A 10,853-nucleotide genomic window follows, 5' to 3' on the forward strand; every position below is an offset into this window, starting at 1 on the left:
TACTTGCGTGTTCCTTATCTTCAGGAACTTTCACCATCCTTCTTGAAATCTTAAAAACAAGGCCGGGTGCTGTGGCTCATGCCTGTAATCCCGGCACTTTGGGAGGCCGAGATGAGTGAATCACCTGAGGTTAGGAGTTTGAGACCAGCTTGACCAACATGGTGAAACCCCGTCTCTACTAAAAATACAAAATTAGCGGGGCGTGGTAGCATGGGCCTGTATTCCTAGCTATTCGGGAGGCTGAGACAGGAGAATCACTTGAACCTGGGAGACTGAGGTTGCAGTGAGCTGAGATTGTGCCATTGCACTCCAGCCTGGGCAACAAGAGCGAAACTCCATCTTTAAAATAAATAAATAAATAAATAATATTAAAACCAAAACAAAAGACAAAAATAAAACAAAAACACTCAGACCTAAGAGGCTCTACTTCTTAAAATAAGTTCAGAAAGAAACGACAGAAATAGAAAAAAGTATTGTTTTAGGTAGGTAATAAACTTTGGTGATAATTCTGTTTTTTACATTTCTGCGTACTTAGGACATCCTATTTAATAATGGGGAGGGGAGATCTAAAGGAATAGATTCAGAAATAGAAAAAGAAATTATGCATGCAGTATTCCATCTGCCAGTGTGTTCCAATGAAGGTAAAAAGCCTTTTTTTTTTTACCACCCTTCCAGTCCTGCAGGGACTTGGAGTGACGGGTATTTCTGAATCTCTTTTTAGAGGCTGAATAGTTTCCTAGATCTTAGACGCCACCCAAAAGGGCAGTCAGTATAAACTTCCTTCCATATACCACAGATTGAATATCCCTTATCCAAAATACTTGGGGCCAGAAATGTTTTGGATTTTGGAGATTTCCAGATTTTGGAATATTTGCATTACGTATACTTATTCGTTCAGCATTCCTAATCCGAAAACTCGAAATCTGGAATGCTCCAGTCAGTGACTACTTTTCTGAGCATCATGTTGGCACTCAAAAAGCTCAGATTTTGGAGCATTTCAGATTTTAGATTGTCTTTTTTTTTTTTTGAGATGGAGTTTCGCTCTTGTTGCCCAGGCTGGAGTGTAGTGGCACAATCTCGGCTCACTGCAACCTCCACCTTCCGGGTTCAAGCAATTCTCCTGCCTTAGCTTCCTTAGTAGCTGGGATTACAGGCGCCCACCACCACACCCAGCTAATTTTTGTATTTTTGGTTGAGATAGGGTTTCACCATGTTGGCCAGGCTGGTCTCGAGCTCCTGACCTCAGTTGATCTGCCTGCCTCAGCCTCCCAAAGTGCTGGGATTACAGGCATGAGCCACCGCACCTGGCCCCAGATTTTAGATTTTCAGATTAGGGATGTTCAACGTGTATCTTAGTAAGCGTAGCTTGAATCCACAGTCACCAGCTTCAGGTTTGAAGGTGGATGGGGGCACCAGCCTTCTGAGGCACTCCAGTAGGAGTGGATGATCACCAAGCCGGACCTGGAGTCAAGGGCTTCTGCATCTTCGGAATATCTCTTGCCATATCTTGAGAAGCATTATCATATATCTCAAACCCTCCCCAGGGACATAGCTCAAAACCTGATATTTAAATTAGTCAGCTCATCTTATATATTTTTGTGTGTTATTTAAATTTAATAAGTGGTATTTTTGTTTCCGTCTGCTTCCTCAGTATTTTGGCTTTTGTCTTCAGCCTTGTCCCCTCATGGCCACAGCTCCAGGAATCACCTCCTCATATAGTCACATCCAGAGACAAAAAGACTAATTCCTTTTTTCATATCTCTAATGTCCTCTTTTTAAGAAAAAGCAATACCTTTCCTAGAAGCCCTCCAGCCAACTTTCTCTGACTTCTCATTGGCCAGAAGTGTGGCCTATGCTCTGCCTAACCCAATCGCCAGCAAGGGAATTAGGCCACGATGATTGGTTTAGACCAGTCAAAATTCGCCCTCTGGGAACAGAGAAGGGGAGTCCCCTTCCCTGAATATCTGACTATCTGGTCTAGCATAGGATAAATCAACAAACCTGGTTTCTGCCTGGGGGCACAGAGTTGCTGGTAAAAGAGTTGCCATGGCTTGTAGGTAGTAACCCGCAGTGTCTGTACCCTCCTGCTAGGAGTGATGAGAGCTGAGTTAAGGCTGTGGTAGTGACATTGCACAATGTCTTTAAAGTCCCCTGCAAATCATAATGGGCTCTGTAAATGGTTAATGTTACAAATGGGTAGCAGCCAAGCAAAGTTAACCAAATCAAATACTGAACCCAGAGATGGGCCTCAAGGTCTGTTTGTGAATCAGCATTTCTTGCCAAGTTTTCATCAGTCTTGAAAGGAAATGATTCCAACAGTAATATTCCACCAGAGTAGATCATTGCAGTTTTCCAGCCTAGAAGAGTCATAAAAAGAAGCATGCATCTTTTTTTTTTTTTTTTTTTTTTTTTTTTGAGACGGAGTCTCACTGTCTCCCAGGATAGAGTGCAGTGGCGCAATCTTGGCTCCCTTCCACCTCCACCTCCCAGGTTCGAACGATTCTCCCGCCTCAGCCTCTGGAGTAGCTGGGATTACGGGCGTGTGCCCCACGCTTGGCTAATTTTTTATATTTTTAGTAGAGATGAGGTTTCAGCATGTTGGTCAGGCTGGTCTCGAACTCCTGACCTGAAGTGATCTGCGCATCTCAGCATCCCAAAGTTCTGGGATTACAGGCGTGAGCCACCGCGCCCAGCCACAAAGCATGCATCTCTTTAATGAAGGAATGTTGCTACCGCTTGGTGACCCTTAAGAAGGTGGGTGCCTGATGAATGTTCTTTTCCTTCTCCTCCTAGGCTTCTTCCTAAATCTTAGATTCATCAGTTTATTTGGTATGTGATTTTCATGTTGATTCATTTCTCTAGTGCTAAAAAAAAAAAAACCCCAAAAAAACAGAAAATGGAAATTTCTAAGCAGCTTTATTTATAATAGTAAAACACTGGAAACAACCCAAAAGTCTATCAACAGGAGAATGGATAAACAAACTGTGATACATTCATACAATGGAATACTACTCAACAGTACAAAGGAATATAACATGGATGGTCCCAGGAGCGTTGTGTTGTGTGGAAGTAACAAGGCACAAAAGAATATATACTGCATGGATCTGTTTCTAAAGAGGCAGGCACCTAGGAAACAGAGGGAAGACCTGAATTAATGCTAGGCCAGGAGTCTGGAGAATGGCTTTGCCTCCTGCAGGCGTCCTCATTGGATGACATTAGATAGACTGTGTTCCTCTAGGCTTGTTTGTGCACAGGAAGTATGGAGACGCTTCAGTCCATCTGGGTTCTCCTTTTCTAACACGCTTCATTTCTGTACGTGGGCTGCAGCTCCCAGTTTAGTGCCACCAAGGCCTTGAACCCAACCTTCGCACCCCTTGTCTCGGCGGACCCAAAGCCCTCCGTGTTGAGCTGAGTAGTGAACAAATAGGGCCAGGGAAGTGCAGTAGTCCCACATTCTTTTCCCTCAGCTCCTCTCCAACAGTCCCAGGGGCATCTTCAGGTGCTGGCACCACCTGAGGCATGAGAAGATGGCAGGAGAGAGCGCCACACAGAAGAGACATCCCCTCTAGTCTAGACCTGCTCTAGGCAGGGGTGCAGACCCTCTCCCATCTTGGACCTGCCGCCCCAACTCAGAGCAGGGACCAAACAAGCTGTAGGAAGTGCAGAGGAGAGGCTTCTGCCCTGGCCTTGTCCCCCACCCACTCATACCCCTGTCCAGCATGCACCCACTGGGAGAATACAAGAGCATCATGGTTCTTCTGGCCAGGCGCGGTGGCTCAAGTCTGTAATCCCAGCATTTTGGGAAGCCACGGCAGGCAGATTACTTGAGGTCAGGAGTTTGAGACCAGCCTGGCTAACATGGTGAAACCCCATCTCTCCTAAAAATACAGAACTTAGCCTGGCATGGTGGCGGGCGCCTGTAATCCCAGCTACTTAGGAGGCTAAGGCAGGAGAATTGCTTGAACCCTGGAGGTGGAGGTTTGCAGTGACCCAAGATTGCACCACTGCACTCCAGCCTGGGCGACTGTAAGACTCTGCCTCAGAAAAAAAAAGAATCGTAGTTTTTCAGAAAAAGAGCCAGTTTCTGTCATGTTTAGACATACATTCTCATGGTCTCTCAAATCTTGACCTTTCTTCTCAGAATGACTCAGTTTGATTGTGTGGGCCAGTCTTTCAGACCATAGAATCTGTTTCCAGCTAACCTGTCCTAACCCTGTCTCAAAAAAACGAGTTGGCCAGGCACAGTGCCTCACACCTGTAATCCCAGCACTTTGGGAGGCTGAGGTGGGTGGATCACCACCTGAGGTCAAGATTTCAAGACCAGCCTGGCCAATATGGTGAAACCCCATCTCTACTAAAAATACAAAAATTAGCCGAGTGTGGTGGTGCGCGCTTGTAATCCCAGCTGCTCGGGAGGCTGAGGCAGGAGAATCGCTTGAACCTGGGAGGCAGAGACTGCAGTGAGCCAAGATTGCACTACTGCACTCAGGCCTGGGTAACAGACCGAGACTCTGTCTCAAAAAAAAAAAAAAGTCTACTGGGCGTGGTGGCTCACACCTATAATCCCAGCACTTTGGGAGGCCGAGGTGGGCAGATCACCTGAGGTCGGGAGTTCGAGACCAGCCTGGCCAACATGGAGAAACCCCGTCTCTACTAAAAATACAAAATTAGCTGGGCGTGGTGGTGCATGCCTGTAATCCCAGCTGCTCGGGAGGCTGAGGCAGGAGAATCACTTGAATCCGAGAGGTGGAGGTTGCAGTGAGCCAAGATTGCGCCATTGCATTCCAGCCTTGGCAACAAGAGCAAAATTTGGTCTCAAAAAAAAAAAGTCAAATGTCAAATTTCCCCTGAGGGGCAAAATTATCCCCAATTGAGAACCACTAGTTTAGCTTATCTTTGAGCATTCACTAAGCAAAAGCCCTCACTTGGTTTCCCTTCCGCATCTTCTGGTGTGAAGCTTTAAAATATGTTGCTATTGAATAATAGCAATATAATATAAAATAATTATTTTATATAATAAATAAATAATAATATAAAATAAGCATTTGTATTAGAAACATGCATGTATAAAACTATTTGCTGATTTACAAACAGCACAATGCACCTTGTGAACAGTAACAGTTCACAAGGACCCTGGAAAAGGTAGAGGCATCAGTAGCCCAAATTTATTTTATTTTGTTTAGTTATTTATTTATTTGTTTGTTTATTTATTTTTTGAGACGGAGTTTTGCTCTTGTTGCCCAGGCTGGAGTGCAATGGTGTGATCTTGGCTCACCGCAACCTCCACCTCCAGGGTTCAAGCAGTTCTCCTGCCTCAGCCTCCGGCATAGCTGAGATTACAGGCATGCGCCACCACGCCTGGCTAACTTTGTATTTTTAGTAGAGACGGGGTTTCTTCTTTTTGGTCAGGCTGGTCTCCATCTCCTGACCTCAGGTGATCCACCCACCTCGGCCTCCCAAAGTGCTGGGATTACAGGCATGAGCCACCGCGCCCGGCCCCATTAGCCCAGTTTTAAACCAAAGGAAATGAGAGTCTATGAGGTTAAATAAATTCCCCGGGACCGCTCAGGAAGAGCTGGAACTAGACCCCAGGCCTTCTGACACTGACCAGTACTTCTTGCACCAGCCTTTGACTCCCCCGACAAGGGCAGACTGCATCTTCATGGAGGAGGTGGGCAAATTCTCAAAAGCAGGGACCACAGTTCTGACACCTGGGCTTCTGTCATGGAGCAGAGAGTGGGGCCTCTGTGTGGAAACTGGGCTAGAGGGGAGTGCCAGGTGCACCCCCAGGAGTGAGCCTGGAGCAGTCCCCTGACCTCTCAGGCTGTGTTTCTGGTTACCAGCCCTTGCTCTTCTGGTTGCCTGGCGTGTGAGAAGAGTAGAAGAAACACCTACATGAATAAGCCAGAGTCCAAAAGGCTTTCAAACCACTGTGGTCTCTGATTTTTCACCTTCATATTCTATTTAGAAAAGAAAATGCGTGCACACTTGAAAGTTTCTTCCAAATTTATCTGTTGCTATTTTGAGGCTTTATCTACCTACACTTAAATGATTATATTCAATCATTACCATCAGCCAAACAAGATTTTAGAAGTTTTTGTCAATGCCTGAAAACATTTTTGCAAAAGAAGTTAAAAAGTGGGTATATGAAATAAGACTAAGCAGGAAACCTTTCCCCTATCTTTTCCTCCCAGGGTTCCCCGAATATATATGACCATGAAGTCACCATAGAAGCGGATACTTACTTGCCTGTGGATGAAACCCTGATTCCTATAGGTTGGTGAATTTAACCTATTTGTGTTATGTGGGATCGTGGATTGGCTCTTGAGGCCAAGAAAGGACATTAGTGGAGAAAGTGGTGAAATCTTTATAAAGTCTGTAGTTTAGTTAATAGAATTATTCCAGTGGTAATTTCTTAGTTTTGATATGTGTACTGTGTTTATGTAGTCTTAGCATGAGGGAAAGCTGGGACAGAGATGTAGTATTTTTACCACTTTTCTGTAAGTCTAAAATTATTTCAAAATTTTAAAAATTTTTAAAAAATGGTGAGTAAGATAATACTTTACTGGGGCTGGGCATGGTGGCTCACACCTGTAATCCCAGCACTTTGGGAGGCCAAGGCGGTTGGATAACTTGAGGCCAGGAGTTAGAGACCAGCCTGAGCAACATGGTGAGGCCCTGTCTTTTTTTTTTTTTAAGATTAAAAAAATGTTTTTTTGGCCGGGTGCAGTGGCTCACGCCTGTAATCCCAGCACTTTGGGAGGCCGAGGTGGGCAGATCACGAGGTCAGGCGATCGAGACCATCCTGGCTAACGTGGTGAAACACTGTCTCTACCAAAAACACAAAAAGTAGCCGGGTGTTGTGGCAGGCGCCTGTAGTCCCAGCTACTCGGCAGGAAAATGGAGTGAACCCGGCAGGTGGAGGTTGTAGTGAGTCAAGATTGTACCACTGTACTCCAGCCTGGGCGACAGATAGAGACTCCGTCTCAAAAAACAATAACAACAACAAAAAATTTTTAATGCAAGAGAAATTTTTAAAAAATTTAAATAAGTTTACTGGATACTCGTCTTACACCAGGTAAGAGCTTTTGTTTTAGTTGGCTTTTTTGGGGGTTCGGGGGAGGGGACAGGGTCTCACTCTGTTGCCCAGGCTGGAGTACAATGGCGTGATCTCGGCTCATTGCTGCCTTGACCTCCGCAGGCTCAGGTGATTCTCCCATCTCCACCTCCTGAGTAGCTAGGACCACAGGCATACACTATCATGCCCGTTGTATTTTTTAGTAGAGACAGGGTTTGACCAGGCTGGTCTCAAACTCCTGGACTCAAGCAATCTGCCCGCCTCGGCCTCTCAGAGGGCCCGGATTACAGGTGTGAGCTGCTGCGCCCAGCCACTTTGTTGTCTTTAATGGGTTGAGTTTATGGCTGCTAGTTCAAACTTTTTATGAGGAAGAAAGGTAAGCATGTGAGCCTGCATACCAAACAACAACTTCAGTTAACAGCAGGCATTAGGAACTCCCATAAATAGAGTGACTACAAAACTAATTGGAATAATAAGGAAAAATTGAGATCAATGGGGTCAAATTTTTGGCATCACGGTTTTGAATATTTTCCTGGCTCCAGGGCTGAGTTTAAAGGCTTTTCTGTTTGTCTTGGTAGCACATGTCATCTTGTGATATTTACATGACTCAGTAGAAGGGCATGAGTAAGCTGGCCCATCTGGTCCTAGAGTCAGAATTATTGCAGTAGAACTATATGTTGTGAACTGCAAGGAAAAAGTAGTGGTGGCTGCTGTTTTATGACTGATAAGGAAGAAAGTGAACCAATTAGCTTATAAGTGGAGGTTATGAAATAAGTGCACATTTATTTGTGTATATTTATGAAATCTTCTCATGCTATCTGGTTGAGTTGATCAGATGAAAATCACAACAGGGCATAATTTGTGCATTTAAAGGCCCTGTAAAGGCCAAGTTATTTTACTTGATTGTAAAAAGTCATTGTGGCAAAGCATAGTAGGGCTTAACATGCACTCTAATGGACTGTATAAAACTTGTGTTCGCTGGGTGTGGTGGCTCACACCTGTAATCCCAGCACTTTGGGAGGCTGAGGCAGGGGAGGATCACTTGAGCCCAGGAGTTCGAGACCAGACTATGCAACACAGTGAGATCCCATCTCAACAAAAAATTGAAAAAAAATAGCCAGGTGTGGTAACACGCACCTGGGGTCCCAGCTACTCAAGAGGCTGAAGCAGGAGGCTCTCTCAAGCCCAGGAGTTGGAGGCTGCAGTGAGCCGTGATCTCTGCTACACTCCATCCTGGGCAACAGAGCAAGACCCCATCTCAAAAAAAAACCTAACTGGGAATATATATATTTCAGCTTTTTCTTTTTTTTAAAAAAAAAGACCAAACTATCATTTATAATCATCATCTTTTCATGAAAGAATATTTTAGTACCATAAAAGTGTAAACATATTTAATCTCAGAATAACAACTATTTATATTGAATTTATGTAGCTTTTTAAAAAATATATGGTATCACTTGGAGCCAATACTGTAAAAAAAAAATAAATAGCAGATTATCCAAATGTATCTGTTTTCTGTGGACCAGTGAAAATGTTACCACTAACTCGTAATTGAGAACTAGTAATTGATCTGTAAGGCCACTTCTATCTCTTGCATTCTTTAATTCTACGAGGCTCCTAGCACAACATTTTAATGCTATTTCCACAACTCTTCAAATGCTTTAGAACTCTATCATTGAAGTAAATAAGTTGCTGCAACTTCAGAGCTCATGAAAAATTTGTAATTCTCTCCTACCTATCCATACTTGAGCCAGACCTACATGTTATACCTGTTTGCCCAGTGACACTTAAACAGAAATTATAGTATTGTTTTCTCTCTTCTCAGAAGTCCTTAAGAAACAAGTGTATTGTCTGATTCCTTTGAAACTTCCTCCAAAAATGGGTGGTAACTGCTACCCTGCACTTTAGTAATGTAAGAATTCACATGTCTAGCCCCCTTTCAACTGAGAACAAATCTCTAGGAGCCCAGATTTTCTCTTTTTTTTTTTTCTTTTTTGTAGAGACAGGGTCTCCCTATGTTGCCCAGGCTGGTCTTGAATCTCTAGGCTCAAGCAATCCTCCCACCTGGGCCTCCCAGAGTGCTGGGATTACAGGTGTGAGCCACCACGCTGGTCCTCATCTGACTCTTAACACTGATCAAAAGCCCATGAGCTTAATTTTGAAAGAAGTCCAAAAGGCTTGCCCATCATTTGATCATTCAGAAGTGTTGGTGGGCTTTCCAGGAGCTGGCAGTCTATGGGAAGGGTCAGCCAGAATTGTGTCCATTACTCTGGAAAATATCAGGATAGACATAACTAGGAGACTTGGCACAGAGGGCAGGCACTGCTGAGGGGGCTTCCAGATAGAGGAAATGAGAGTTAAATAAAACCTGGAAGGGAAAGTGGAAGTTTGCCAGGGAGTGAGGAGGAGAAAGGTGTTCCAGATAAAGATGAACAAGCGTGGGCGGTGCAAGAAACAGCAGGACTAGCCCAGGGAAGTGCTGTGCTTTTGAAGCAAAGCATTTGGGGGACAATTTTAGTGGCAGAGAGTAGATGGGCCTGGAGAGGTTGATTGGGGCCATGTCAGATCTGTACCAGGCTCTGTGGAACTGCGATCCCTAGGGTGGCCCTGGGTGGCCCCAGGCTGGCCTGGAGCTCAAGGCTGATCCACATAGCTGACTCACAGGTGTACTTGAGTCCAGTCTCAAACTTCAGCATGTTCTGCCAGAGCTGGACTGAACCACAAGGCCACTTTCCTGAGACGTGCTACAAGAACCTATTAGACCAGGCGGGGCACAGTGGCTAACGTCTATAATCCCAGCAATTTGGGAGGCCGAGGTGGGCAAATTACTTGAGATCAGGAGTTCAAGACCAGCCTGACCAACATGGCGAAACCCCGCCTCTACTAAAAGTTCAAAACTTAGCTGGGTGTGGTGGTGGGTGCCTGTAATCCCAGTTACTTGGGAAGCTGAGGCAGGAGAATTGCTTGAACCTGGGAGGCAGAGGGTGCAGTGAGCCAAGATCACGCCACTTTACTCCAGCCTGGGAAACAGCGAGACTCCGTTTCCAAAAAAAAAAAAAAAAAGAAAGAAAGGAAGAAAGAAAAGAACCTGTTAGACCGGTCGTACTCCATTAAGACTTCTCAAAATAAATATGCACTATCTACCAACTGTGGTTTTGTTGAATTGAGAAAAAGAAGATACTGATTATCTGTGAGATAAGGTAAAGATTTATGATAATAATAGCTAGTATTTCAGGGAGGACTTTATAAATAATTCATAACACAAACCTGTAAGGTAGGTTCTGTTCATTTTTCTTATTTAACAGATGTGAAAACTATAGAACAAGGAGTTAAAGTACCTTACAGAGGATGACCCAGTTAGCAAGTGGGGGAAAGCTGGGATTCACACCAAGGTAGTCTGGTATTAGAACTCAGGCTCTTAATAGACCTGCACTCTGCAGATCTTACAGTGTGGTTAGATGTCAAGAAGGTTCGGTGCCAGACACAGTGGCTCACACCTTTAATCCCAGCACTTTGAGAGACCAAAGATTGGTTGAACCCAGGAGTTCAAGAGCAGCCTGGGCAACATAGGGAGACCCCATTAATACAAAAAAAATGTTTTTAGTTAGCCAGGAGTGTCAGTGCATGCCTGTGGTCCCAGCTATTTGGGAGGCTGAGGTAAGACGATTGCTTGAGCCCAGGAGGTCAAGGCTGAAGTGAGCTGTGATTGTGCCACTGCACTTCAATGTGGGTGAAGAGCAAGACCCTGTCTCAAAAAAAAAAAAAAAAAGAAGAA

At 44.5% G+C, this 10,853-nt stretch overlaps 1 protein-coding gene across 1 annotated transcript in view; it reads left to right on the top strand.

The window, feature by feature from the left end:
• The window catches only part of GALM (galactose mutarotase), a 73,316-nt gene that overhangs the window by 18,853 nt on the left and 43,610 nt on the right, over positions 1–10,853 (top strand). The window contains exon 4 of the mRNA XM_025405671.1: positions 6,195–6,276. Within this exon, the coding sequence (XP_025261456.1) occupies positions 6,195–6,276 (82 nt within the window). The remainder of the gene's footprint in view (positions 1–6,194; positions 6,277–10,853) is intronic.

Source organism: Theropithecus gelada, chromosome 13 (assembly GCF_003255815.1).
Source record: "Theropithecus gelada isolate Dixy chromosome 13, Tgel_1.0, whole genome shotgun sequence".
In the NCBI taxonomy this organism is placed as follows: Eukaryota; Metazoa; Chordata; class Mammalia; order Primates; family Cercopithecidae; genus Theropithecus; species Theropithecus gelada.